This window comes from Rana temporaria, chromosome 3 (assembly GCF_905171775.1).
Source record: "Rana temporaria chromosome 3, aRanTem1.1, whole genome shotgun sequence".
NCBI lineage: Eukaryota > Metazoa > Chordata > Amphibia > Anura > Ranidae > Rana > Rana temporaria.
In genome coordinates this window covers 112,522,345-112,539,368 of record NC_053491.1, presented here as the reverse complement: position 1 = coordinate 112,539,368, position 17,024 = coordinate 112,522,345, and the positions used below count along the sequence as shown (strand labels likewise).

General features: G+C 43.4%; 1 protein-coding gene across 2 annotated transcripts in view; it reads right to left on the bottom strand.

The window, feature by feature from the left end:
- The window catches only part of KLHDC10 (kelch domain containing 10), a 62,560-nt gene that overhangs the window by 14,056 nt on the left and 31,480 nt on the right, over positions 1-17,024 (bottom strand). For both annotated transcript variants that reach the window (XM_040343257.1, XM_040343258.1), the window contains 2 exons: positions 2,078-2,299; positions 1,295-1,449 (listed from right to left, as the gene is read on the bottom strand). In XM_040343257.1, coding sequence (XP_040199191.1) covers positions 1,295-1,449; positions 2,078-2,299 — 377 coding nt within the window. The remainder of the gene's footprint in view (positions 1-1,294; positions 1,450-2,077; positions 2,300-17,024) is intronic.

The following is a 17,024-nucleotide window of genomic DNA, read 5'->3' as shown; positions in this document are numbered from 1 at the left end:
AGCTAAGCAACACTTACCAGGGAGGTCACATCTTACTGGGGAAAAAGTTTGAATCATCCTGTCTCTGTCATAGACATAGTGATTCCTTGCCAATGCAGAGCATACCCAGGCATGTCCCCCCTGTGCACCCCCTGTAGGGAACCCGCTAAGAACCAAGTTCCGCAAGCTCCCCCAATACTTACCTGCTCCATGCCGCAGGACTTTTGCACAGCAAGAGGTCCAATCTTCCCCCATCTCCGTGGGTGGCGTCTAGACCTTCAGGCCCTGGGTTCCTATGAAGGATCCACTGTCCTGGGCCCATATAGCACTCTGGCAACAGAAACATTAGGCCCCCAAAGGTTTCTAAGTTCTGGGCCCAGGGTCCAGCTCTCTAAACAGAAAGCATTATGGGCTACACCCCAATGGTTTGGGGTCCGGTTGCTGACCACTTTAGCACTGAGGCCTTTGGACAGAACCGGTTAGCCCACCTTAATCCCAAGGATATGGAGGTAAGCTAAACCATGACCAACACCTAAGACACTGGCGAAAAAACTGAGGTACTCCTCCTATGGGAGGGGGTTATATAGGGAGGGGCACTTCCTGTTTGAGATTGCCAGTGTCCATCACCTGAAGGTACTCCATATAACCCACATAGTAATGAATATGCTGCTCTGTGTCCCGTGATGTACGAGAAAGAAATGTTCATTTCAAACGATTTCAGATAAAACAAACAAACACCGGTATATTGCTAGCTATTACCTTTTTTTACATCAGTTTTGGAAAGCATTACTATAAAGCAGTAAAAAAAAAAAAAAAAAAAAAAAAAAAATTCACTGACTCCCATTCTACAAAGTTGCTCCAGGGATTGACTCAAAGACAGGTTCACACCACAACACATAGGCTGTGCAGGAAAAAGCACAGAAAGTAAGATTTTTTCCTAATTATGCCACCCCAAACCACATGGTGCTGCAGTACCATGCGTTCTGGTGGCCATAAAATGCGTACGTGTGCGCTTGATGCTTGGGGTGCAAATTAACGGCAAATGGTTGCATCTGCAGATCACTTTGTATTCCCATGCGGGGAAACGCACATGGAAACGTGAGCTGTCCCACATTGCAAGTGATATGAACGATCTGTCAGAGAATAGAAGTAGCTTTATTTCCCAAAACTGGTATGTGGTACACAACTCATGGAGTAGCTGCTCATATATGAGCTGGGTCATAGGCGTTTTGTTTCATGACGGATTCCTTTAAATAAAAAAAAAAAAAACACAAAAACATAACACACCATGTATTAAGATGCATTCAACACAAACCTGCCCATATATACGGTTGGGTTTCTTTCCTTCGCAGTTGAGCTTTTCCCATCTCTTATACTTCACATTACAGACATGAACATCATTACCATTGCTCTCACCGAATGGGATGCCTGTGCCTCCAAACACCAGGAGGTTGTAGCCATGTAAAACCACTGGAACGTTAAAACAAAGCAGTAAAATTTAACATGACAGTTTCTTCTTCATTTTTTATTATAAAATTATCTAGCATTTCAAATAACCCCGTTTTTTCTTTAACATGACATGCTGCATTAATACAACAGACTTGTCCATGGCAGTGGCATGATTAAACCAGATAGCCAGAATAAGAGCAAAAACCTCCAACAAGAAAACCTGTGAAGATCTGCCTACAGTTGACTGAAATTTTTTTTGGTTGCTATAAATTGTTGCATTTTTCATGTCATACTTTTCTACATTGCCTAGCTGAATGAATTCACAGGCCTATAAAAAGTAGCACCTACAATGATGGGCTAAGAATGCGGGGAAAAAAAATAAACATTTTGGTATAGTTTTCTATTGGTATAATGTTTCCAGTTGCAGACTCTGGGAGGGCTGGTAGAAAACTTTATCAGGGTTTTCCCTTCACTGAGACTCAGTGGGAAGCAATCTGTGCCTGCCCCCTGAGGGGTAGTAATCATACATCATTCTTCATGTGCATGACTGGCATGCACCACTCAAGAGAAAAAAATCATTTACAGTACAATTTATGCTGTATTCATGGAAACATGTACTGAGCATTCTCTCTGCCCCCGCAATACTCACATGACATGGATGCAAGTTCTCTTGGCATATAGCCATCTGTACCCATTTGATGCCATGTTCCTGTTGCAAAATGGTATCGCCAAAGTTCTCTAAAGAGAGGGTAGTCTTCATTTTCTGGGCCGCCTGATTCGTCATAGTCTGGATTATACCCACCAAACACATATAAATTTGTATTATCTGCCACACACCGGTGCCCACTTCTTGCAGGGGGTGACCTCCGACCTAGAAGACATAAGCACAAGAAAAATCAGTGAGAAAAATATTTGTCTATGAATATTCTATATATTCAATAACCAATTTTCAAAATAGTCTTCATTATTGAGATTGTCTTAACGAGACAGAAGCTAATTTGTACTGGAATTCAAATGGTTTTCACTCTCAACTGTAAAAAATAATATTATATTATATAATAATGGTAAATAAAATATATATTTATTATAATTATTAATAAAATAAAAACAGAAGTTGACTTAAAAAGCAGACTAGTGTGTATTATATTTCTGTATGGCAGAAACAAGTCAGCGCAGTAAAACTGGGAAAAGAGCAAGGGAAATCCCATCTTACAACTTGAGTAATGAGTGCTTAAATCCTCATTAGGGGGAGCAAGCTTATGACTATATAAGAAACAAACACCTTTAAAAAGGGAACGAATGGCTTTCATGCCTACTATATATTTATACAGGGGTAAGCAATCTTTTCCACATTAGGTGCCATTTTTACAAGCATTAGACTACCAGCATACCAAGTGAACAACAGCGTGCGGTAATGATATAGTTGGGTTTCAATGCTTTGCACTCATAATTGTTCTTCTAACGGCAAGCTAAACTCCATTATTATACTAACTGGTGCACATACAAAACAGGTTTACATTACTACCGCAGATCAGACCCAATGTATGCAGTTCAGACGACCACAGATCAGCCCCAAATCCCCCGCCTCCACACCAGAAATCAGCCCCAAACCCCCCCGTACCTCCACACCAGAGATCAGCCCCAAACCCCCCCGTACCTCCACACCAGAGATCAGCCCCAAACCCCCAGTACCCTCACACCAGAGATCAGCCCCAACCCCCCCCCCCGTACCTTCACACCACAGATCAGCCCCAAACCCCCGCCCCCTGTACCTTCACACCACAAATCGGCCCCAAACCCCCCCCCCCCCCCCGTACCTTCACACCACAGATCAGCCCCAAATCCCCCATACCTTCACACCACAAATCAGCCCCCATACCTTCACACCAGAGATCAGCCCCAAACCCCCAGTACCTTCACACCAGAGATCAGCCCCAAACCCCCCGTACCTTCACACCAGAGATCAGCCCCAAACCCCCAGTACCTTCACACCAGAGATCAGCCCCAAACCCCCCGTACCTTCACACCAGAGATCAGCCCCAAACCCCCCGTACCTTCACACCAGAGATCAGCCCCAAACCCCCTGCACCTTCACACCAGAGATCAGCCCCAAACCCCCCGTACCTTCACACTAGAGATCAGCCCCAAACCCCTCGTACCTTCACACCACAAATTAGCCCTAAACCCCCACCCCCACCCCCTGTACCTTCACACCACAGAATAGCCCCAAACCCCCCATACCTTCACACCACAGATCAGCCCCAAATCCCCCATACCTTCACACCACAGATCAGCCCCAACCCCCCCGTACCTTCACACCACAGATCAGCCCCAAACCCCAGCCCCCTGTACCTTCACACCACAAATCGGCCCCAAACCCCCCCCCCCCCGTACCTTCACACCACAGATCAGCCCCAAATCCCCCATACCTTCACACCACAAATCAGCCCCAAACCCCCCCCCCCCCCATACCTTCACACCAAAGATCAGCCCCAAACCCCCCATACCTTCACACCACAAATCAGCCCCAAACCCCCACCCCCCATACCTTCACACCAAAGATCAGCCCCAAATCCCCCATACCTTCACACCACAGATCAGCCCCAAACCCCCCGTACCTTCACACCACAGATGAACCTCAAGTGCATGCACCTTCAGACCTTACATCAACCCCAAACCCTGCATCCTTCAGACTTGAGTTCAGCCCCAAGCCCTGCACCTTTAGAAAACACAGGGATTGTGCATCTCTACTGCCATATTTAAACAAGAGAAAGGATGCAAGCACATACTCCACACACCAACCTCCTTAGGTGACAGTTTGGCATCAATTTTAGTAATGTCAGGGCAGTATTTCAGTTGTGGGTCAAGCTCACTTACCAGATGGCCATGACCGCCTGTAAAAAGTGCATTTTGACCTGTTTTTTCTTTGTAAAAGAAACTTCTCTCAGCTGTTTCAGGAAATGTAGCACAAAAAAAAAAAAAAAAAAAAAAAAAGATTTATGATCACCCCATTGAGGACTTCCATAACAAGTCCTGTAGCATGTCCACAAAATATTAGTTATTTGTGTAACAAATATTGAATAGTCACAGAAACACCTACAATTAACGGGGTTTCTACTTTATTCACAGATTTATGCAATAATTTCTTTTATATTATTAGTTAAACATATTCCTGATCCAAACTGCTAGATAAACCCTTTGAGAGATACAGTAATTTAGCTAAAATGTGCAACCTGAAAAAATATGTACATCAGGTAATGGTGGCTTTTCTACGGACCCTTAAAATTTTGAACTGTGTTAATCCTGGTAAGACTGTCAGGACAAAATGAGCCTCAAACTTTTGCCAGAGTTCGTTCTGCCAAACGGACTGTTCTGCAAAACTTTCTTTCCAAAATTGCAGCTTTGCCATGGATGTTTAAAGAGTAGGAGTGAATCAGTGAAAATTATTTTATAGCAGTACAGGAAAAGAAGGTGGTAGTCACATGGGGTATGGAATCAACCAAAACTGCAAAAAGAGGGATCATTTGTGTGCCACTTTACCTACCGTATTTGCCGGTGTATAAAGGCGACCTCCTAATTTTACAGTTTTTTACAATGTTTTGCCTGTACTCACCACAAAAGACGACCCCCCTTCCGAGGCTTCATATTTCTTCCTTCTAGAGCCATAGTCTTCTTCATTCTTGCTGGAGCTAGAGCCATATTCTTCTTCCTTCTTGTTGGAGCTGGAGCCAATCACGGCGAGCGATGTATTCTATTAATGAATACAAAGCCTGCTTGGATTGGCAGAGGTTGTTACTACAATCTCAACAGGCTTTGTATTTATTTGCATACATCGCTCACCGCAGGGCCGGCCCTACCATGGGACCCGATGGTACCATTGTACCAGGCAGCACTTTCAGGGGGGCAGCAAATTTCCTGCCCGCACGCCATCCCATTCCAACCAGCTCCACTCTCCACTCCACTGTGGGGCTAATTGCCGGGCCGACCGTTCCTCCCGCTCCACTGTGGGGTTAATTGCATGAATAGAGCCATAACAGGTCCTTATTATACTCCTATATACACATGTATAGAGCCATGATAGGTCCACTTTAGTTATCATGATATAAAATAATGGATGTGGGGGTATTTTGGTGGGCGTAATTTTTTTTTGGGGGTGGCAACATTTCATTCTTGGTACCAGGCAGCACAATGTCTTGGGCCGGCACTGGCTCACCGGGATTGGCTAAGCGTTATATACTGTATGTAGCCGAAGATACATACAGTATTACCGAACATCCAGCAGGCACCCGAGCAGCTGAGCCGGCATATAAGATGACCCCTGCTTTTTGGACATTTTTTTTTTTTAAGTGTAAAGGGTAGTCTTATACGCCAAATACAGTATACAATATAGCCTATAATACATTTATGATTTGCAGCTGCAGTTTTGTACTATGGCTGCCATTGATGAATGCCAGAAGTTTGTACTAAAATTGCAAGCTTTCAAAACAAAAAAGGCATCTTCATTAGGCATTATACTGTATACTTCTACAATACCTGATGTAAAAAAAAAAAAAAAAAAAACCACACAATTCCTGGTGAAGAAACACAGAATATTTAAAAAGCTTGAGCTTTGGTTCAAATGGGATACAGTGCAAAGTAGTGCAATTTTCATGCAGTTTGGAGTGCCTTGTGCTTAAAAGCAGAGCTCTACCCAAAAGGGGAAGCTCTGTTTACCTGACCCCTCCCCCCTCTCTGCTGCCACATTTTGCAAATCTATGCGTTCTGGAACACATCTGAACCGCATCAAATTTGCATCAATGTGAACCAGGACTGAATCGTTATTAAAAACATGTATACAAGCCGAATTCCTTTTGTTTAAAAACTATACGGAAGAAGTGGGAATTCACCTTCACTACATAGTAGTTAGTCATTTATCTACAAAAATATTACACAGTAACTAAATCCTCAGCACTACTCAGGGAGGTTCTATTGAAAAGGAATATAATCTTTGCAACAGCTTCACTGACAAATGTTTGCATTGAAAAAGTATTACCGGTACTTTGCATCCAAGAGACATGATGCATAAATATTACTCCAACATTAAAAGTGGACGCCTTTAGCTTAAAAGAGCACTAAATGCACGTCTTATTACCAATTAGGCTACACGAAAACATCCATGTTCCATTTTTATAGAAAGGCAGTTGATCCCACCAGTATCTTTTCATTTGAGGAACACAACTCCAGAAAAAAAAAACACACATTCAGGGTCCTTGGTAGGTAATCAAGTACTAACCTTTGTGGTGTCTTGGTCATTCTACCTCCCTACTAAACAAATGATAAAGTGATTGGCACGAATAAGCACTTACTCGGCAGGACTGCTAACTGGAGGAAAAAACAGATACTGCATCAATTTTCTCCTTGAAGATCTGGTTGCCAAATCAGTGTTCCCCAATGATGTATTTCCCTTCCTGCCATGACTGAAAATTCTGACTCAGTCATGATAAAAGTTGAAGCACTTGAAACTACATAAATACAGTCATCTCAGATTTAGAGATGAGAGCCTCCTGTGGACCAAATATTTGAAGAGCCAAGACCGTCAGGGTAGAATAAGTGGTAGGCCATGATAAGGAACAACCCTAAAGGAAGAGTTGTGAAAATCTCTGAAATATATACCACCCAGCCTCAGTTTTTCAAGCCGAGAGGGCATCCAATTACACATTCTAACTGATCTTGTAAATCAGACTCCTGGCATAATTTGCATTTATGCCCACATTACTTTGAACTCAACTGGTGGCCAGGCCATGGACATTTGGTACGTACATATCATTAAAGCAGAACTTTGATGGAAATTAAGTCCCATCTCCCGGGTGGCTCTGCCCCCCTCGGGTGCCAGCGTTATGGCACATTCACAGATGAACACGCAGGTGTTTCATCAGATTAGGCAACCCGTCATAATTTGTAACGGAAGTGACGTTTCGTCGCCGCCATCTTGCTACAGCCCACACTCCTCCACAGTAAGGATACACTGAGAAGGGGGCAAGCGGCTCATCACGTTACACCCACCGGAGTTTTGCATTTCACACTTATTTTTTTAATTCAATTGTTTTTTATTGTGAGTTTTCAGATTTTACATAGTGATAGATAGATAGGATAGATAGGATAGATAGGATAGATAGGATAGATAGGATAGATAGGATAGATAGGATAGATAGGATAGATAGGATAGATAGGATAGATAGGATATAGTGTCTCGGAGCAGTAATTGCAACACCTCTCTTTAAAGAGGAAGTAACCCCCCCCCCCAGCATACAAGCTCATTATGTGGCACTTACCCGAAATCAAAGTCGCCAAAGTCCTCCCCATGTCCCCTCGCAGATACTTCCTGTTTTCGCCGCTCCGGCGCTGTGATTGACCGGAGCAGAGATGACGTCACTCCCACGCATGTGCGGAAATAAAAGCATTAAGCCGGGTTATGCCATTAAGAAAAACGGCACCTTCAGTGCGCCTGAGTCGTTGTCTACGGCACGCATGCGCCGTAGACATCAACTCCTGCAATTACTGTAAATATCTCCTAAACCGTTCAGGTTTAGGAGACATTTCTTGCACCTACAGGTAAGCCTTAATCTAGGCTTACCTGTAGGTGCAAGATGTGTGGTTGGGTTTACAACCATTTTAAGGCCACCATATACTTCCCGTGATACAGCGCTGACATAGTACCCTCAGGGATGTAATACGTATTATCAGTGCCATTACAGAAAAGTTCATATAGTGGGGTCTATATCTAAACCAAGTAGGCATTTTTAGGTTTCAGCCTGACGACCCACATAATATTGGCAGCCTAGTCAGGTATAGCCAAAAGGATAGTTGTACCCAAAGAGAGGTAGTTAGAAAACAAAAAGAAAAGAAAGTGTGAAATTTAGAAAGTGACCCTCGCACCCCAACATCCGACCCCCACATCAGACTTATTTTTAACATTAAAACTGAGCTTATATAGGGAAATACAGCATTTAGAAATACATCCATTTACATGTTGAATTACAAAATCAGGAGGTGTTCTGTCAGATTAGCAAACCTGTGACATTAGCGGGTTTGCCACTGCATTTAAAATTGAACATCTAAACCAGGGGTCTGCAACCTTTAAGACATAAAGAGCCACTTGGACCCGTTTCCGAAAGGAAAAACAAAACTAGGAGCCGCAAATCCATTGCGACATATATGATATTGTACAGTAATGCATTTGCTGGGCATGTGGAGGTGGAATCTTATCTGATATTATCAATACTGTCAATGCAATACTGTACAATATCAGATAAGATTCCACCTCCACATGCCCAGCCCGGCCCCAGACTAGGCCGCTCTAGCCCCCCCCCCCATACACCATTCACATACACAGGTTTCTTCTCAGCGTGGCCTCACCCTTCTCCGTGTAGAGGGCGGGCTGTCACACTACGGTTCTTAGCTGCTCGCTGGTCCCTCCTCCCACCTTAACTGTCAGCAAGTAACACTTCAGTCCAGGAAGTGTCCTCCTCCTCCTTCGCGGGCTCTCGGTCCCTCTCTCTCCTCTCAGGACCAGGAGCCCGTTCAGCCCATCCATCGCACTGCCAAATCCATCCTGCTCCGTCCATCCTGGAGCCTCTCATAGGCAATAGCACCACCGCCGCGCCGAGAATGAATACCGCCGCGCCATTACGTTACTGCGCATGCGCCGCCCGGCCGAGTACGTACAACGTTTCCCGAGCTTGGCAGGCTTCGGAACGGCGCATGCGCAGTTGCAAGAGCTGCCGCGGCCATCATTTTTACCGGCACTGCTACCCATACACGGACTGTTGGCAACACAGCCCCGGAGCCACGGCAAAGGTTCAAAAGAGCCGCGGGTTGCCGACACCTGATCTAAACAGTCCATCGAATTTATAAATATTGTATTTGACCTTATAAGCTCCATTTACTGTTAAAAAAAGTCAGAAATGCAAAACTCTGGTGGGTGTAACAAGATGTCTGCTTGCCCCCTTCTCACTGTATCCTTACAGTGGAGTGCGGGGTGTAGCAAGATAGCAGCTAAGGAACATAACTTGTGTTACAAATTCTAACGGGTCGCCTAATCTGGCGAAACACCTGCTTTGCCTGACCTTCGAGTTCTGCTAGAGCCCATGGGCAGGTGATTTATTGCGCACGAACAAACAGGGATGGTTTCAGACTTCACTGTTCGCAGTCTATACACGATCAGGGAAACCCTTGTGCATGCGCAGATACACGGACTGCTATACAATGGCCGCTATACTGTGTATCCCCCTGACCACCAGTCTTGTCTCTGCCTTATTGTAGATTACATTGAGTGGCGACAGAACCATGACTTCGCTCACTGTAGTGGGTGGACTCCAGAGTTTGAGACTCCTGGTCTGAGCCTCCTATTGTGCACATCAATGCAGTGACAGCAGTGTGGGGCTGTAGGTGTGCGTGCCTAGCATAGAGCCCACAGCTCAAACACTTTAACACCTTTGCGTAATGGGAAATGTAGTCCAATTTTCCTCACACAGATGTAAATGCGAGACAAAAAAACAAAACAAAAAAAACCTACTCCTGGCACAAGGAAGGCGCACTATTTTCCAAGGGACATCATTACATCATTGGGGTTTCTAACCCTTGGATTGTATCAGCTGTTTAAAGGAACTTAGGAAGAGGGATCCGTAATTGCAAAAAAGTAGCTTGATCCTGGAGTTAAGCTTTAAGCAGTAAATGAGCTTTAAAACAAATCCTCACTTACCTCTGTAGCTATAGGTACTATGAAACAATCCTAAATCTTTTACCCAAGTTTTGGGTTGGAGTATGGATTTTTATACTACCAATTTTTTGTATCCATTACTTTCTTTTGATTACCCCAGTGGAGCAGAAAAAGAGGAAATAGAGGGCATTTTCATCTTTGTGACAGACCCCCCTCCCACCCTGATTAGAGATGGCCAACATGGGAGGGGAGTTTCCAGGCAGAGGAAAAATTAAAGCTCAAAAAGCTGAAACACCTGTAGTAGCAGCTTCTATGAGCTGTAGTGTACATGAACCGTTAGACCCCTTTCACACTGAGGGCGTATTGCAGGCGCTATAGCATTAAAAATAGCGCTTGCAAGCTCCCCTTAAACAGCTGCTCCATTGTCTCCAGTGTGAAAGCCTGAGGGCTTTCACACTGGAGCGTTGCGCTAGCAGGATGGTAAAAAAAAAAGTCCTGCTAGCCGCATCTTTGGAGCAGTGTGTTTACCGCTCCTCCACTGCTCCTGCCCATTGAAATCAATAGGACAGCGTGGCTACAACCCTTTCTCGGCCGCTAGGGGGGTTAAAAGCGACCCCCCCCCCAAGCGGCCAAATTGCGCCGCAAATCCGCGCATAGCGTCGGGGGTAAAATAGCGGTGTTTTACCACCGACGCTATGGGCAGCTCAGTGTGAAAGGGGTCTAAGAGAAAGGCATAAAAGCTCAAATGCCTGTTAAAGCAGTTTTCTTTTTGAGCTGTAGTGTGAATGAGCCCTTACATTAATTTCCTGTCCTTGCAGGACACAAGAGGAATCGCCCCAACAGGGACACAGATGGCAATACAAACCCTGATATAATTTTATATATATTTTTTCCATTTTTATTCAAAAGTGTTGGTTGAAGTTGCATTTTAAGAGTGACATGAAGGAAGTTGATTTATCTGTGGAACTCTGTACAGAGTAGGTTTTCTCCTCCATTAATAGCTATAAAGTAATGAACAACTCATGACAAAGTGTAAGGACTTTTCTTAGATGTTTCACACTTTGGGTTTTCCCCAATACCTCAATGTCACAGTACACTTGCAAACTTCTACATGCAGCTGTTAGGAGTGCAACTTCCATCACTGCAGTAAATAAATGCGCTCTGAAAACCATGAATCGCGGACCTAAAAAGAAGGTCTTACACAGGGCCTTATAGTAGCGTTAAGCCCCTTAGTGTTTTTTTTTTTTGTTTAGATTTTTTAGCTTTAAACATTGAGAATATAATAAAACATTCAACAGTGAACGATTTGTTAATATTCTCCCCCCCACATACTTGCTGTTTACAACTTTTAAGGTTGCTGGCTGCCTCTGCTCTCAGCACTCCTTCCCTGAACTTCCAGTCTTCACAGGAAAAAGTAACTGGACAGTGTCATCGAGCCAGTCTGTAAGGCTGGGGAAGGGAGGAGGGAGGAGTAAGGAGCAAGGGAATACCTTGCCATCCTAGGGTATGGGACTGTGTGTTTATTGGTGTAGAGAGCCAGGATTCCAGTCCTGCAAGCAATTTTTTAAACTGCAATATAGCAAGGGTTAAAAGCTAAAAACAGTAGCGGAAAGTTCTGAGGCCTTGTACACACGACCGAACATAGTTTCCGCGGACATGTCCGACCGTGTGTAGGGCCTACCGGATCGGATTCCTGGGCTAGCGGACAGGTTTCCAGCGGACAAAAGTTTCTTAGCATGCTAAGAAACTTGTGCGCTGGAACCATGTCCGTCGGACATGTCCGATGGTCAGTATGACTCATTGGACATGTCCGCTGGTTATGACGTATAACCAGCAGCCTGAAATCCCGCGCATGCGTCGAATTGATTCATTGAACTTCCGCGTCAGAGAACGTCAGTGTCGTATACGTCACCGTGTTCTCTGTCCGCGGGGATTTTGGTCTAATGGTGTGTACACACATCAGACCAAAACATCCCAGGAGACATGTCTGATGAAAACGGTCCGTGGACCGTTTTCATCAGACATGTCTGCCCGTGTGTACAAGGCCTTAAACAAACCGAGGGTTGAATATTACTAAAAAGTAAACATTTTTGTTATAAGAAAATAAAATTTTATTTTATACACAAGCCATTTTTTTTTTGTCTGCAACCAATTTTCTAAAAACTATAATGGAAATGTCAAAATGATAGTTCCTGGTACCTGTAGCATCACCAGGAACTTTCTATATACACCATTATATGAGCAAAGAACATCCTCAAAATTAAATGTTCTGCTTTTCCTAGCAAGTTGTCCCTTAATATTACACTGGAGCAGATTATGGGCCTATAGCAGGCAGGCCCTCTCATTTAGCACTCAGAAGCAACTGGAATTCATGAGCTAGTTTAAAAAAAAAAAAAAAAAAAAAAAGTCAGCCCAACAGAGAAATTCTATGCAAATTGATTGCCGATATACCCATAACATGACCCAATCAAATAAAAAATAAATAAAAAAAACAGACCATGTTATGAAAATTCTAACCCCAAGATTAAGCTCTGGTGGGTAGAGCGAAACATGTCAGGTGGCGTGGCTTTGGCGGAGACCTATGGGCTGAGGCTATTTTTAAGTCTACACATTGGCTGCACAGTAGTGCAATGTTTCTTTGATTTTATATACAGGCGAAACTCGAAAAATTTGAATATCGTGCAAAAGTTAATTTATTTCACTAATGCAACTTAAAAAGGTGAAACCAATATATGAGATGATTATGGCTTACAGCTCATGAAACACCCAAATCCACAATCTCAGAAAATTAGATTACATGCAATCAATAAAACAAGGATTGTACATAGAACAATATCGGACCTCTGAAAAGTATAAACATGCATATGTACTCAGTATTTGGTTTGGGCCCCTTTTGCAGCAATTACTGCCTCAATGCGGCGTGGCATGGAAGCCATCAGCCTGTGGCACTGCTGAGGTGTTATGGAAGACCAGGAAGCTTCAATAGCGGCCTTCAGCTCTTCTGCATTGTTCGGTATCATGTCTCATCTTTCTCTTGGTAATGCCCCATAGATTCTCTATGGGGTTCAGGTCAGGCGAGTTTGCTGGCCAATGAAACACAGTAATCCCACGGTCATTGAACCAGGTTTTGGTGCTTTTGGCAGTGTGGGCAGGTGCCAAGTCTTGTTGGAAAATGAAGTCAGCATCCCCATAGAGCTCATCTGTGGAACAAAGCATGAAGTGCTCCAAAATCTCCTGGTAGACGGCAGCATTGACCCTGGACTTAATGAAGCACAGTGGCCCAACACCAGCAGATGACATGGCTCCCCAAATCAACACAGACTGTGGAAACTTCACACTGGACTTAAAGCATCTTGCAGTGTGTGCCTCTCCATTCTTCCTCCAGACTCTGGCTCCTTGGTTTCAAAATGAGATGCAAAATTTGCTCTCATCAGAAAAGAGAACTTTGGACCACTAAGCAACAAACCAGGTGTGTTTTTCTTTAGCCCAGGTAAGACGCTTCTGACTTTGTTTGTTGTTCAGGAGTGGCTTGACAAGAGGAATACGACATTTGAAGCCCATGTCCAGGATCCGTCTGTGTGTGGTGGCTCTTGATGCACTGACTCCAGCCTCAGTCCACTCCTTGTGAAAGTCCCCAACACTTTTGAATGGTCTTTTCCTCACAATCCTCTCCAGGCTGCGGTCATCCCTGCTGCTTGTGCACCTTTTTCTTCCACACTTTTCCCTTCCACATAACTTCCTATTAATGTGCTTTGATACAGCACTTTGGGAACATCCAACTTCTTTTGCAATTGCCTTTTGAGGCTTTCCCTCCTTATGGAGGGTGTCAATGATGGTTTTCTGCACAACTGTCAGGTAAGCATTATTTCCCATGATTGTGATTCCTACTGAACCAGACTGAGAGACCATTTAAAGGCTCAGGAACCCTTGGCAGGTGTTATGGTTTAGTTAGCTGATTAGAGTGGGACACTTTGAGCCTAGAAAATCGCACCTTTTCCCAATATTCATATTTTCTGAGATTGTGGATTTTGGGTTTTTATGAGCTGTAAGCCATAATCATCACAATGATGATAAATCACAGCTTGAACTATCTTGCTTTGCATGTAACGAGTCCATCTCATATTAGTTTCACCTTTTAAGTTGCATTAGTTTAATAAATGAACTTTTGCACGATATTCGAATTTTTCGAGTTTCACCTGTATGTGCCGCTTTGGATAAGCACTTTTGGAAGCCTGTACTTTTTTTTCCCCCCCCTGGTGACGGCAGGAGTTTGTCTTCCCCGGCTTAATCTATCACAAAGGAAATTCTAAAAACTGTGCCCCTGCAGCTAGAGTAGGATACTGCTTCTGCTGTATATTAAATCTTAGAAACGCACCAAAAATTTCTAAAAAAACATATGGGTCGAAAATAGTGTTTGACATTTCGCTGATAGAGAAAAAAGGTGCCAATTATGGCGCCGAAAATGCTTACGATTTTATAATTTTTGGACAAAATCAATTTTATTGAAAATGCTTGCGATTTTACTGTGTTAATGCTGTTTTTCCATAGGTCATGTGACTCAAAAACTGCATCATAAAAGTAACTTGGGTGCAGTATTGATGCGTTCTTGCTGCCTTTTCAATGCATTTCATTGGGGAGATTCGTTTTTTTTGGTACAGTTTTTTTTTTTACCGACCAAAAACAACAAGCAAGATTTTTACCACCACAACAGAAGAGCAGAGGCCAGTGTGACAACATGCATAGAATTTAAAGGGATGCATTTTTCTTGGGCTTTTTTTGTGCTAAACGTGCCATTAATGGGCGACATTCAAATTAATTAAAATTCATTATATCAATTAAAATGTGGAATAAAAATGATATATGAAATTATATATTTTGTTAAATCAGTTTCGGTCAAGTGAAACCTGAATTTTCGGTTTCATTAACAAAAATTTCCATTCGGTGCACCTCTAATCTATATGGGACAGGTGATAAAAACACTACATTTATAAGCCTTCCCAGAACTATAGAATTTGACTGCAAAAAAATAAATAAACCTACAAAATAAGTGTACACAAAACTGGATATAGATCTTTACATCAGAAAAAGTTAAAATCTCTAAGCAGGAAGAAAAGATCATATAGAGCAGAGGAGTAAGGCAACAAGACAGACTCTGCACAGTTTTATTGTGCCTAGACAGCCAATACAGCTTTTTATTGTCTGTGCTGTTTGTATAATTATTCAACACAGGTCTGCATTTTATCTACTGCACATAGTTCAAAGTCTGTTTGAAAGGTAAATGGAAGTTAGTTTTATATTTTATTTGAGGAGTTTTCAACAGTGATGCTTTTATAGCAAACTGAAGGTATTTCTCCTTTAACCACTTAAAGCGGGGGTTCGCCCTGTTAAAAAAAAAAAGTTTTTTTTTATTAGACCATTAAATTCGGCATCGTAGCGCGAGCTACGGTATGCCGGTCTTACATTTTTTATGCCCGTACTCACTGTGGTATCGCTGATTGAAGAATCCGGGGAATGGGCGTTCCTATGGTGAGAGAAGGTGATTGACGGCCGGCCCTGGCACGTCACGCTTCTCCGGAAATAGCCGAAATAGGCTTGGCTATTCACGGCGCCTGCGCATAGCCTGTGCGCAGGCGTCGTGAATAGCCGAGACCTACTCCGGCTGTCTTCGGGGAGCGTGACGTGCCAGAGCCGGCCGTCAATCATCCTCCCTCTCCATAGGCACGCCCATTCCCCGCGGGAGTCGGATTCTTCAATCAGCGATACCACAGTGAGTACGGGGATTAAAAATTTAAGACCGGCATACCGTAGCTCGCGCTACGATGCCGAATTTAATGGTCAAATGATGGAAAGGAGGGTGAACTACCGCTTTAAGACCCGAACAAATATGCAGGTTAAGGACCTTGCCCCTTTTTGCGAATCGGCACTGCGTCGCTTTAACTGACAATTGCGCGGCCGTGCGACGTGGCTCCCAAACAAACTTGGCGTCCTTTTTTTCCCCACAAATAGAACTTTCTTTTGGTGGCATTTGATCACCTCTGCGGTTTTTATTGTTTGCACTATAAACAAAAATAGAGCGACAATTTTGAAAAAAAAAATGCAATATTTTTTTACTTTTTGCTATAATAAATATCCCCAAAAAAGATATAAAAAAAACATTTTTTTTCCTCAGTTTAGGCCGATATGTACTCTACCTATTTTTGGCATTTAAAAAACAAAACACAATAAGCGCTTATCGATTGGTTTGCGCAAAATTTATAGAGTTTACAAAATAGGGGATAGTTTTATGGCATTCTTATTAATTCTTTTATACTACTAATGGCGGCGATCAGCAATTTTTTTTGTGACAGCAACATTATGGCGGACGCATCAGACACTTTTAACACATTTTTGGGACCATTGTAATTTTCACAGCGAAAAGTGCTATAAATATGCACCGATTACTGTGAAAATGACAACTGCAGTGAAGGGGTTGACCACTAGGAGGCGCTGTAGGGGTTAAGTGTGACCTCATGTGTGTTTCTAATTGTAGGGGGCAGGGCGTGTGATGTCAGTGATCATCGTTCCCTATATCAGGGAACAGACGATCAATGACATTGCCACAGAGAAGAACGGGGAAGGTTTGTTTACACACAGCTCTCCCCGTTCTTCAGCTCCTGTGACCCCGATCGTGGGACACCGGCGGCGATCGGGTCCGCGGGTCCCGCAGTTTCGGACAGGCGTGCTCGTGACCCACGACTGGGCTCTTAAAAGGGGACGTGTGTGTGTGTGTGTATAATATATATATATATAAATAAAAAAAACACACACATACACACACACGCCCAGCCGTGCCATTCTGCCGACGTATATCGTCGTGCGGCGGTCCTTAAGTGGTTAAATGCAACGTATTAAAACAGGA